Source organism: Ursus americanus, chromosome 14, assembly GCF_024610735.1.
Source record: "Ursus americanus isolate L20-20 chromosome 14, mUrsAme1.1.p, whole genome shotgun sequence".
Taxonomy (NCBI): domain Eukaryota; kingdom Metazoa; phylum Chordata; class Mammalia; order Carnivora; family Ursidae; genus Ursus; species Ursus americanus.
In genome coordinates, this window is record NC_142140.1 from 8,973,041 (window position 1) to 8,986,708 (window position 13,668).

General features: G+C 36.5%; 1 protein-coding gene across 3 annotated transcripts in view; it reads left to right on the forward strand.

The window, feature by feature from the left end:
- RAD18 (RAD18 E3 ubiquitin protein ligase) overlaps positions 1-13,668 on the forward strand; it is a 107,669-nt gene that overhangs the window by 4,459 nt on the left and 89,542 nt on the right. For all 3 annotated transcript variants that reach the window (XM_087866836.1, XM_087866835.1, XM_045808134.2), the window contains exon 2: positions 547-628. In XM_087866836.1, coding sequence (XP_087722962.1) covers positions 547-628 — 82 coding nt within the window. The remainder of the gene's footprint in view (positions 1-546; positions 629-13,668) is intronic.

Here is a 13,668-nt window from a genome sequence, read left to right on the forward strand (position 1 = left end):
AGGGAGACAGGAAGTTTAGTCCTGGCTTGACTCATGCCCAGTATTTGTGTGTGCTTCCTCATTTGTGAAGTAAGGGTTTTAACTAGATACTTTCTAATGTTTTGCTTTAGTATTCTCTGATTTTGTTCTTAACCCGTGTGGTGAATGGTTATGGGTACCTTTCACCCAACAGTGGCTGTGAGTCGGGAAATGGGGCCTGAAGAGGAAGAAGCTTGGAGTAAGAGCTGGAAACACACGGGAAATGGAACAGGAATGCAGCAGCCCTTTTGTAGAGGGTTGACAATATGGACCAGGAATCTTTACAATGTCAACTTTATCAAAAGCTTTTTCGGTAACCTGACATTTGAATGTGTAAGTCATATGGGGAAGGTTTTTCTTAATTTGTCAAGATTCCTTTCAGTTTATGTGGAGTTAATTTTGAGTTTGTATATTTGACCAAAGAGTATTCTTAAATTGTTTTTTTTAGGAGATGGAGAAAGAGTTCTGTGGCAGACATTCCAGTCTTCGTGTTTTTCTGATAGGTATATATGTATTTTTGCATTTCAGGCAATAGATGATTTGCTGCGCTGTGGGATTTGCTTTGAATATTTCAACATTGCAGTGATGATTCCTCAGTGTTCACATAACTGTAAGTATGCATTGCCTCTGTGAGTTAGTAAAAATGTGATTTTTACGTAAGGTAGTGTTAATTTAACACCAAATGTGAGTACACATATTTATATCTCGCCTTTAGCTCCTCTATCTTGAAGATTTTAGATGATATTTTCTGCTGCCTTCCTCTTAGGCATATATTTTTTTAAAGCAGAAAATTATTATATTTCAATATGCAACTTCTGTACAACCAAAAAGTAACTACAAAAACTACAAAAGTAATTACAAAAACTACAAAAAAAAAAAAGGATGTACAAAAAACTACATCCTTAGTTATAAATGATCTCTTAGAAACCAGTAACAAAGACACTAATATTCTTTTTTTTTTTTTTTTAATGATTTTTTATTATATTATGTTAGTCACCATACAGTACATCCCCGGTTTCCGATGTAAGGCTCGATGATTCATTAGTTGTGTATAACACCCAGTGCACCATGCAATACATGCCCTCCTTACTACCCATCACCGGTCTATCCCATTCCCCCACCCCCCTCCCCTCTGAAGTCCTCATATTCTAAGGGAAATGGAAAAAAAAACACAAAAACACAGAGCAAAGTGAAATAACAAATGAGTAGTAAGGTTTAAGGATATATGATGATGTTTGAACTGAGCAGTAACAAAAGAAAAGCAATTCTTTGTCATGTCATATTGTCAAAGATTAAAACACTGACGGCTGATGTATGTACTGTTTTAGAAAAAGTCTCATAGACAAACACTGGGGGACAAGATTGATGGCAATCTTTACAATTTTGGGGAAACCTCTACTTTTATTTTTTTAAAATTTTATTTATTTATTTGACAGAGAGTGAGACAGTGAGAGAGGGAACACAAGCAGGGGGAGTGGGAGAGGGAGAAGCAGGCTTCCCGCTGAGCAAGGAGCCCTATGTGGGGCTCGATCCCAGGACCCTGGGATCATGACCTGAGCCAAAGGCAGATGCTTAACGACTGAACCACCCAGGCGCCCCAGAAACCTCTACTTTTGACTCAAAATATAAATTTTGGATATCCTTAGTTCCAATGAAGTGGAGCGACTAGGACTATTTCAACAAATTAGGTGGAGAAATTAAAAATAATTTATAAGCATGTTCACTGCATAGAAATTTGTAGCTAATGTATGGGCCCTTAAGACTACTTGCATATCAGTTTATTTATCAGTATACCCCAAAAGGATATGCACAAAACTCCATTAACAGATAATGTTGGGGAGTAGAATTAGGAGGGGAAAAAAGCATTTAAGAAGTAAAAATACTGTTGTTCACAAATTTCTGTGTCCTTGGAAATCCGGAAAAAGATAATTTCTTTATGAATCAATTTTAAATTTATCTTGTTATAAGTGAAAGTAATGAATATGTGCACTTAAGACTTATGGGAACACTGAAGCCTTGCAATGACACCATCCTGAGCTTCTGTGTAGTAACATCTCCATCATTCAAGCTCCCAAGATTTAGTCCAGTGTCAACAATGAAAGCAGTCATCATGTCTGGTTACAATTCTCTCTAGTGACACCCTTTAGGTAACTTTCAAACATGAGCTTTCCCAGTCCAGTTTTTTGATCTGGGAGGAGCATCCACTCCAACACACGAGCAGGGAGTATCTGCACATTATGAAGACTGTCTTTGGATTTGAAGATGGTGGTAGAAGTGAGAGCATCAGTTTCCTATTTAGTCATCACACTTATTTCGCCAAGAGATATTCCTAGGACCAGAGATGGGAGCGAAGAACTCTTGAAGGAGTAATATTGCCAGCAGAGGTCTGGTGGCACTATTTCTTGCTATTACAAGCAAAGATAGCAAAGGTGTGTTTTCCTGGAGCTATCATTTCCTGTGTTTCCCAGTTAAGACTTATGAATTAACGGGCGCCTGGGTGGCTCAGTCATTAAGCTTCTGCGTTGGGCTCAGGGTGTGATCCTGGAGTCGTGGGATCGAGCCCTGCATCAGGCTCCCTGCTCCACGGGGAGCCTGGTTCTTCCTCTCCCACTCCCCCTGCTTGTGTTCCCTCTCTAGCTGGCTGTTTCTCTCTCTCTGTCAAATAAATAAATAAAATCTTAAAAAAAAAAAAAGACTTATGAATTAAGAAAGTCCGTACAAGAAATGTTCCTGTTGTCAGCTGTCCTCAGGCCATCTGTACATCTCTTCCTTTCGTGTTCATCGCAAATCCTATCTTCTCCCATATTCTTTTCTTGGGTCCCCTCTTGGATATTTTTACACCTTTTGTAACATTACGGCAATAAAGATCTTGGTCACATATGTGGTTCTTTATTTGTCTAGTACTTGTAGATGTTAAATTTCAGAATTTTTGTTTTGTAACAGGTTAACACATAGGTAGTTCAATCATGTAGTCCTTGGCATGAATATATAATTCAAAGTTTAAAAATATATTCAAATGTATTCAAAGTTTAAAATCCCAGTGGAAGAATCTACCAGTAAAGAGTATTACAGACAATTTTATCACTTACCTTGCTGTGTGAGGCTGGAAGGACTCTTAAATTGAAATTTGCTTGTACTTAGCTTTGTGAGTCTGTTATGTATTTTCTCTTCTGTAGCTGGAAGTATTTAACACATAGTGGTAAGCCTGTCATTGTTCAGGAGGTATTTTCAAGTGATTTGTCCTGGAAGGTTAAAAAACAAAAACAAGGTAGGCTTAAAACATGATTTTGGGGGGCACCTGGGTGGTGCAGTCATTAAGTGTCTGCCTTCGGCTCAGGGCATGATCCCGGCGTTACGGGATCGAGCCCCACATCAGGCTCCTCCGCTATGAGCCTGCTTCTTCCTCTCCCACTCCCCCTGCTTGTGTTCCCTCTCTCGCTGGCTGTCTCTATCTCTGTCAAATAAATAAATAAAATCTTTTAAAAAAATGATTTTGGTGGATAGTAGTAGCTTTGGTAAGAAGTTTCTATAGCAAAGACCTAAGAGGGTGGTGGTGGTAGCAACATGGGCATTAGAGGTGTACTTAAGCTTGACTCTTGACTCCCCAATTTACAGCTGGTTGAATTTGCAAATGCTAACATTTCTTCAAATGTAAAATTTTGATGAATAATTGCTACTTTAGAAGATGATTGTGAAAATTAAATGTGCAGAACCCAGTGTCTGGCATGTTATAGGCCCTTAAAATTGTTAGTTCCTTTCTAGGTTAGATTCACATTAGTAAAGATAAGTTTGGGGGATTGTTTTGAAATATTTATTAAAATAATCTTTATTTAGGTATAATTTACATATAATAAAATACATCCATTTTAAATGCACGGTAAAGTGTACAAGCATCAGTGAGGTTTGACAAAGGTATATACCATGTAACCACTACAATTAAGATATAGTACATTTCAATCCCATGATAGAGTATTCCCCCCATCTTAGACAATATAGACTCAGGCAGTAATGTGTGTGTCTGTTTCTGGACTCTGTTCTGTTGTTCTCTGTGTTTATCCTTGTGCCAATACCGCACTGTCTTAATTATTGTAGCTTTGGAATACATCTTGATGTTAGACATTTTAAGGCCTCCCATTTTGTTTTTCTTTATCAAAATTATTTGGACCTTTTAGGATCTTTGCATTTTATGTGCATTTTCATATAAATTTTAGAATCAGATTGTCAATTTCTACAAAAATCTGGTATGTGCATTGGGGTTGTTCTGAATTTAGAGATTAATCTGGGTAGGAATGACTTAACAATGTTGAGTCTTCAATATATGAACTTGTATATTCCTCCATTTTATAGCTTTAATTTCTCTCAACAGTATGGTTTCGCTTTCATTGCACAGGCCATGAACATAGAAATACAATTTTTTTTAATTGACGTTTTACCTTGTGATCTTGGTAAATTCACTTTTTAATTCCAGCATCCTTTTTGTTGAATCCTTCAGAATTTTTACATACACAACCATGTGATCTGTGAATAAAAACACCTTTATTTCTTTCTAATCTCCATGCCTCGTATTTTTTTCTTGTTTTGCACAGGTGAGTACTTCTAGTACAATGTTAAATAGAAGTGATGTGGGTGGACATCCTTTTCTTAGTCCCAGTTTTATCGGAAAACCATTTAGTCTTTTAAATATTATCTTAGCTATAGTGTTATTATATTCTTAATACATTTTTATAAATTTATCAAGTTGGGGCAGTTCCTTTCTTAATTAGCTGAGAGATTTGTTTGTTTTTTTAATCATAAATGCGTGTTGAATTTTGTCGTGTGTGTTTTCTGCATCCATGGAGATGCTCATGATTTACTTCCTTTAAGATGTTCTAGAATTGCTTTTGATTGTTGAAACAACCTTTTATTCCTTTCATTAGATTTACCTGTTTAATCTTAGTGGTTGAGTTTATTGGCACAGAGTTTCTTAATACTGTTCCTTATTACTCTTTTCCTTTTCATGTCTAAAGGATCTGTAGAAATGGCTCTTTTTTCCTATTTGCTAGAAATGTGTGTTTTCTCTTTTTTCCTTAATTGATCTAGATAGAGGCTTATCAGTTTTATTGCTCATTTTGGAGAACCTGCTTTTAGTTAATTTTTCTATATTTTGTCCTTTTTCTGTTTCATTGATTTATACTTTTATCTTTTTCCTTTTATTTGATATTGCATCTTTCTTTTCTCATAGAAGCGTTTAAAATATGCTATAAATTTTCCTCTAAGCCCTGCTTTAGCAGCATCTCACACATTTTGATATGTGTTTTCATTTTTATTCAGTTTAAAATATATTCAAATATGCTTTTTGATTTCTCTTTGACTCATGAGTTATTTAGAAGTCTGTTCTAAATATTTGGGAGTTTTCTCGATATTTCCTGTTACTAATGCTAATTTAGTTATGTTCTGGTCAGAGAACATATTCCAGTTGGAGAACATAATCTGTTTGATTTCAGTTCTTCAAAAATTTCTTAGACTTGTTTTATGTTGCAGTATATGGTATTTCTTGGTTAATGTTTTATGTATATTTGAAAAGAAAGTCCATGGGTGGAGTATTCTATAAATGTCTGCCGCTAATGGCCAGCAGTCCCTGTACTGAGGGATGAAAGCTTACTCCAAACTTTGCTGTGAAAGAGAGAAGGCAAGGGGGTCAACGCTCAGAGACAAGACCCTTTGCTCTTCTTTGTGCCTGCGTTTATTAGTCCTTCAGGATAATCGCAAATCCTTATCACTGTTCCTCAAGCACATGATGTGTGAGGAGGGATCTTACTGAAACTGGGAGGATCTGTTTATGGGAAAGATACGATATGCTAATTTGCAAGTTCTATGAGTTCTGCTAAACATAGCCTAAGGGATAATGCCTACATCTCTTAGATCACAGGGTGGCTGCTTGGGCTAGGAAAGTTTCTGGAAGGCAACTCCTGTGACATTCCAGTGGCGGAGTGGTCATGCAGGCCTCCTCGGCATTCCAAAGGCCTACACCCTTCTCCAAAACCTTCCCTGCCCTCAGTGGGCTTCGTGTTACATTTTAGTGAGCCAGGTATTATGGCTGATTTCATGCTCCATATTAATCCCAACAAATGTCAGCTACTCAAGTTGGTGGATAGTGATCTTTACGTAGTCTTTACCTCTGTCGATTCTATATTATTTTACCAATAATGAGAGAGGAGTGTTGAAATCTCCAAGTATATTACAGATTTGTCTAGTTTTCCTTTCACTTTCGTCAGTTGTTGCTTTATGTATTTTGAGATGCTTTTATTAGGTATATGCACATTTATGGTTATTTTGTCTGCTTGATAAATTGACTGTTATCATGGAATGCCCCTCTTTATCCCTGGTGATATTCCTTGTTCTCAACTCTACTTTTTTCTGATGTTATATATAGCCACTCCCACTTCTTTAAAATTAGTGTTTGTATGGTTTATCCTTTTCCATGTTTTTATTTCTAAACTACCAGTGTCTTTATATTTCAGTTGAACTTTTTGTAGACAACATATTTGGGTCTTGCCCTTTGATTCTGCCTGACAGTATCTACTTTTACTTGGAATATTTAGACCTATACTGTCTAATATAGTAGCTGTTAGCCACATAAGATTATTTACATTTTAATTAAAATTAATTAAAGTTAAATAAAATTAAAACTTTACTCTTGCACTAGCCACATTCCAAGTGCAGAACAGCCACATGTGGCTAGTGGCTTCTATGTTAAGCTGTGCAGATAAGTAACATTTCCATTATTGCAGAAAGTTAAAGTAATTGTTGATAAGACTAGATTTACGTACACTACCATTTTGTTTTTTTATTTGTTCATCTATTCTTTCCTCTCTTTCTGCCTTTTTAAGAAATAGCTGAACATTTTTTAAGTATTAAATCTTTTCCACAGTTCCCTTACTGGCTTTCCTTCTTTGTTTTTATTATTTTAGTGGTAGTTTAAAATATGCCCCTTTAACTTTTTACAATTTCCTTTCAAACAGTATTATGGCACCTGAATAGTGTAGAACTGTTACAGATGTGTACTTCTGCCCTCTTCCTGTCATCTTATTGTTGTTTTTCATTTTATGTGTACATATATTATAGACACTATAGTACATTGTTACTATATTTGCTTTAGACAGCCCATATCTTTTGTACTTACCCACATATTTATCATTTCTGATACTCTCCTTTGTATATACCAAAGGTAACTTCTGGTGTCATTTTTATTCTCTCTGCCACATTTCTTGTAGTGTACATAGGCTGCTAAAGAATTCTCTCAGCTTTTGTTTGTCTGAAAAAGTTACTTCATTGCTCTTTAAAAGATGTTTTCAGTGGGTATAAATTCAGGGTTAACGTTTTTTCCCTTTCAGAATGTCATTCTGACTTTACCGGTTTCAGATGGAACCAGGTGCAGTCTTTTTATTTATAGCTTTCTGTATGTAATGTGCCTTTTTTCTCTGGCTGCTTTTCATATTTCCTCTTTATCACTGGTTTTCAGAAATTTGTAATATGCTTTCATTTGGTTTACTTTGTATTTGGCCTGTTTGGGGTCCCTGAGCTTTGGGTGTATATTTGAAAAGATTTTAGCCCTGTTTCTTTTGAGTATTTTTCTGTTCACACACCCATCCCATTCTCCAATACTGATTCCAAATAAATTTTGTTAGACCTTAACTATTTTTTACTTTACTGTGTGATATTTACCCACAGACATCGAGACTCTGTTTTTTTTCTTTTTCTGTTTTTGTCTCCCCTCTCATACCCACCCTGCCTTTCTGTGCTTAGTTTTGGATAATTTCTTTTGCTATGACTTCAGGTTTATCCATTTTTTATTCTGTAGTGTCTCATCAGCTGCTAGTCTCATCCAATGAAATTTTCATTTCAGATATTGTATTGATTTCTAGAAATTTCGTTTTAAAAATATTTTCCATTTCTTTCCTCATTGGGTTGTGTGTGTAAGCTTTGAATATACTGAACATAGTTCTAATAGCTAGTTTAACCTCCCTATCTGCTTATCCATTATCTGTGTTGTTTCTAAGTTTGTTTCTGTTGACTGATTTTTTTTTTACACTTCCTGTTTATAAACGGCATTTTCTTGTTTCTTTGCATGACTGGTAATTTTTGATTAGATGCTTGCCATTATAGTGTTTACCTTTTTGAGTGGGTAGATTTTATTGTGTAGCTTATTGGAGTGTTAGGCTGTGTTGTGGCAGGCAGGTAAGTTACTGTGGATTAGATTGATCCTGTCAAGTTTTGTTTTTAAGCTTTGTTAGTGTGGGTTTAGAGTAGCCTTTTCTATAGGGCTGGGTTTTTTGGGGTTGCTGGGGGATTGGTAAAAAACACATAACATGAAATTTACCCTATTAACAATTATTACATGTACAATATAGCATTGCTAACTATATGTATATCTTTAGAAATTTTTCATTTTGTGTGACTGAAATTTTATACCCATTGCACAGGAACTCATTTCTCCTTACCTCGGTTCTGGCAACAACCATTCCTTTTTCTGCTTTTATGAGTTTGACTAGATATCTCATGTAAGTGGAATTATGCAGTATTTGTTCGTTTGTGATTGGCTTATTTCATTTAGCTTAATGTCCTCAAGGTTCATCTGTGTTGTAGCATATGACAGGATTTCCTTCTTTTTAAAGGCTGAATAACATCCCATTATAGGTATACATCACATTTTCTTTATCCGTTCAATTGTTGGTGGACACTTGGGTTGTTCCCACCTTTTGGCTATTGTGAATGATGCTGCTTTGAACATGGTAGTGCAAATACCTCTTTGAGATCCTTTTTTCATTTCTATTGGATAAATATGCAGAGGTGGGGTTGTTGGCTCATGTGGTAATTCTATTTTCAATTTTTTGAGAAACCTCCATAATGTTTTCCGTAACCATTTTACATTTCTATCAACAGTGCACAAGTGTTCTAATTTTTCTACAGTGTTACGCACTTTTATTTTCTGCTTTTTTTGTAATTGGCTACCCTAACAGGTGTGAGGTGATATCTCATTATGGTTTTGATTTGCGTTTCCTGGATGATTAATGATGTTGAGCATCTTTTCATATACTTGTTGGCCAACTATATGTCTTTGGAGAAATGTCTGTTCAGATCCTTTGCCCTTTTCAAATCTCGTTTTGGGGTATTTTTGATGTTATTGTTGAGTTATAGGTGTTCCTTATATGTTCTGGATATTAACTCCTTATCAGGTATATGGTTTGCAAATATTTTTTCCTATTTCATAGGTGGTTTTTTTTTTTTTTTTCACTCTGTTGATTGTTTCCTTTGCAGACGCTTTTTAATTTGATGAAGTCCCACTTACCCATTTTTGCTTTTTTTTGCCAGGGTCTTTGTTATCAAATCCAGGAAATCATTCCCAAGGATGATGTTATGAGGCTTTTCCCCTTTGTTTTCTTCTAAGAGTTTTATAGTTTCAAATCTTCATCCTTTAGCATGTGGAAATCTAGTTTTTCCACCAGCATTTGTTGAAGAGACTGTCCTTTACCCACTGTGTACCCTTAGCACCCTTGTCAAAGACCATTTGACAGTATATGTGTGGGACAGCCTCTTTCTTTCTGGTACTCTGGCCTAGAAATTCTAGCTACCTGAATTGCCCTGCATTCTGATCTTTGCTGCTTCAACTAGTAAGACTGATGGGCTGTTTGGCTCTTCTCCCTCCACTGTGGTCCAGAAATTGCCTCCAGACAAAGGTTGGGCTATGATAGAACTTTCTCATTTCTGCCATTGTCCAAAGTCTGAAAATAGTTGTTTCATATTTCCCTCCAGTGTTTTAGTTGTTTATGGAAGGTTTGTAATTCTGGACCCTGTTACTTTCTCATGGACAGAGATGGGCACCCCTTCTGTAGATGAAAGACTACTTTTTATGAATTCAGAGAACTCTACTTAGCTGAAAAAATTAGGCTTTACTTTAATTTTTTTTTTCATTGTTTGTTTCTTTGTCACTTACAGTTGTCACTAATGCCATTCTTTTTTTGAAAGGAAGTCAGTGGAGGGTACTTTCAGTAATTATTTTATGAGCACTTAGTTTTCTGTTGTACCTCTCATTATTTGGTAGGCCTTTTCTACTAAACACATTTGTCACAGGCTCCTGCAAAACTAAAAGTTACTCTGGGTCTGAAGTATTGTTTTAATGACACAAAAGCCCGCAGAGCTTATTAGGAACTAGATATGGCAATCATTTTCTGCTGTTGTCCTGGATCGACTAGAATTGGTGACCCAGAATCCTACCCATTTATTTCTGCTTCTTACACATTTCATGATTTATCATTTTAGTCACTTTATTCTGTTTTGCTCTGTTTAGCTCTTTTGGATACGGTTAATGTGTTCATTTCTGCATTTGCAGTTTTGCTGTTATTAAGGTTAGAGTGGGTTGCATTGGCAGAACGCAAGTCAGTTAAATTGATCCAAAATCATACTTTAAAGAGTACTCTTTTGGGGGAGAGCGAATGGACTTATTCCAATCTATAAAACACCATTAAGTGAGAGATGTTCTCACTAATAGATTGATATGTTCAAGTGCCAATTTTCTTTGCACTTGCCCAGTGTTTCTGACTTGATAATGGAAGATGCTCAAAATATTTACTCCTAGATGAAATCATTGACTTGTAGACACTGTTAGATTACCATTACTTTAAAGATGGATCAGCAATCATTTTTGTTTTGTGGATTTTGATGGCACAGAATTAATTGAAGCTTCTGTTGAAATAAAAGGCAATTTAATTTCTTTATTTTTAAAGTGAAATATGAAATGCTCCATTTACTGACCTTTGCTAAATTAAGAGGCAATACAAGATTCCTTTAGGCAAATACTGTGTTTTTCTTCTTTTATATTCTTATGAGGCAGCCCTGTGATGGGAGAAGAGCACAAGATGGGAGAAGAGTGATACCTACACATGTGGATGGGACATACAGTCATGCAGAGCTGCATGTATGGGAATGCTGGAGTGCTGCTTGTCAGGAGGGATGCTTCTCTCTTAGCAGCTAGCTGGTCATTTAACCCTAGAGCTGGAGGCAGAGACCGGCTTTCTCAGCTTTCCAGGACCTATTCCTTTCAAAATGGGAACTAGATTTTCTTCTTTTAACTGGACACTCGAGAACTATTTTTGAAATGGTTCATTTTCTCATACAGGCCATAAGATCACACACAAAAGTAACTGGTTTAACTTTTAGAAATTTGCTTTTTACTGTTAGGATGCCAGGCTCTTGATATTTGAAAGCTAGCAGTTGGCTTTATCCTGTTTGAGATTAGAAATGCTTCCTTCCCCAAGGCTTGGGTATTTCTGTGAAACTACCCATATTTTTTTAAAGGTTTATTTATTTATTAGAGAGAGGGAGGATGTAAGCTGGGAGGGGCAGAGGGAGAGGGAGAGAATCTCAACCGACTCCCTGTGAGCGTGGAGCCTGACGTGGGGCTTAGTCCCACGATCCTGAGATGATGACCTGAACCAAAATCAGGAGTCTGACGTTTAACCAACTGAGCCACCCTGGCGCCCCTGAAGCTACCCTTTACATCACTGTTTTATTTTACCCTCCTCCACCCTGTCCACAGAGCTCATAGTTGGATTTTGGGAGGAAAAACAGACTTCACAGGTGATTTACATAAAGCCACCGGGGAATACATGGTCCAGAGCTCTTCAACAGCTCTGCTTTGATTGGAATATGATAGTTGCTCCCTAGAGAATGCATTATGCTGGTCTGCAGTTCACCGGTACATATTTGATAGTAAACTAGTAGACTCAAATTAAGCCAAGAGCTTGATCTACTTTGGGCTGTGTCTGGTTCTCCGTATGTGAAAACAAAACACATACAGGATTATGCACAAGAGAAAGCAGTAGTCTCATTATGCATACTCTGGTACATGTGATCCCGCTTATGAAATAATAAATATATTTTATGAACAAATTATATATATTTTAAATAATATGTTAAGAGCATGAGCTCTGGTACTTGCGTTTGCCACCTGTTTCCTTTGTGATCTTGGTCAAATTGGGTGAGCCCTGTGCTGCATTTTATTTACTGTAAAATAGGACTAATATTAGTACCAGCCTCAGGGTTGTTGTAAGGATCAAAAGAGTTAATAAAACATGCTAAAAACAGCACATGGTAAGTGCACAGTGTTACATTTAGCCACGTGAAATTGCCAATATTTGTTCTTCTTTGATTTACTGAAAAATGACAATTTTATATAGTTAAACCTAATAGCAGAAACATAATTTTTAAAAAATAGTTGTTCAATCAGAATCACACATATTATGGGTGCAATTTACTGGCCAAAATCCATTGAATCCATATGACTGGGGGTAGGGCCTGGGAAACGAAATTAAAACCAGCAATAATCTCTCCAAGTGATCGGATAAGTAGCTGGGTTTGGGAATTCTTGATTTACAGTATTGCTCAGGAGTTTTTTTTATACTGTGAGGGGAAAAACATTGATGGTCAAGAGAATGAATCTGGAGAGGAATTTTGCCTCAGAATGAATCATACCTCACTCATGTGGTATTTTGGACTTCAGACTTTAGAGTCAGTGCTGGAAAGAATTAAAGACTTTTGGGACTGGTGGTATGTGATGAATGTATTTTGCACTGTAGAAGGGCATGGATTTTCAGGGGGCAAGGAGCAGAATACTGTGGACTGAATTGTGTCCCTCCCAGAATTCATAAGCCCTAATCCCCAGTGTGATAGTATTTGGGAGATAATTAGGTTTTGTTGTGGCCGTGAAGGTGGGGCCCTGATGAAGGGATTAGTGCCCTTAAAAGAAGAGACATATATAGCTTATTCTCTCCCCCTGCCAAGTGAGGACACTGTGCGTAGGCAGCCGTCTATAAGCTAGGAAGAGAGTCTTTACCACAAACTGACCATATTGGCATCCTGATATTGAACTTCTAGCCTCCAGAACTGTGAGAAAGTAAATTTCTTCAAGGCACCAGTCTATGGTATTTCGTTATGGCAGCCCTAGCAGACTAAGATGTCTATAATTCCTCCCTCCAGTACTTTGTATCATTGACGTCATTCATTCCACTTACACATAAACACACATAAGAATGAATATGTGTGTGTATGTTTATATAGATAGATATATTTATATATTTATATATATATCAAAGAAGAAACTGAAGAAACAGTTGAAGAAACTGTTACCTGTTAGATCAATTAAGAATAAGAAAAATAAAAGTGTTTATTTTACCTGTATTTATTCCTTCTCCAGTGCTTTTCCTTTGTTTATATAGATCCGGGTTTCTGACTTAATTATTTTCCTTCTCTCTGAAGAACTTTTTTAAGCATTTCTTATGATGCGGGTCTACTGAGAGAAAAGTCCCTCAATTTTTACTTGTCTGAACAGTTCTGTTTCTCTTTCACTTTTAAAGGATTATTTCACAGCACATAAAATTCTAGGTTTGTGGTGGGTCTTTTCTCTCAATGTTCTCTTGCTTGCATGGTTTCTGAGAAGTTGGATTTAATTCTTTGCTTATCTATAGCTAAGGTATCCCCCCCCCCGCTTCTTCCAATATTATTTTCTTTGATTTTTTGCAGCTCAAATATGATATGCCAGGTTGTAGGGTTTTGTGGGGGGTTTTTTGGCATTTTTCCTGCTTGATGTTCTCTTGACTTCCTGGATTTCTGGTT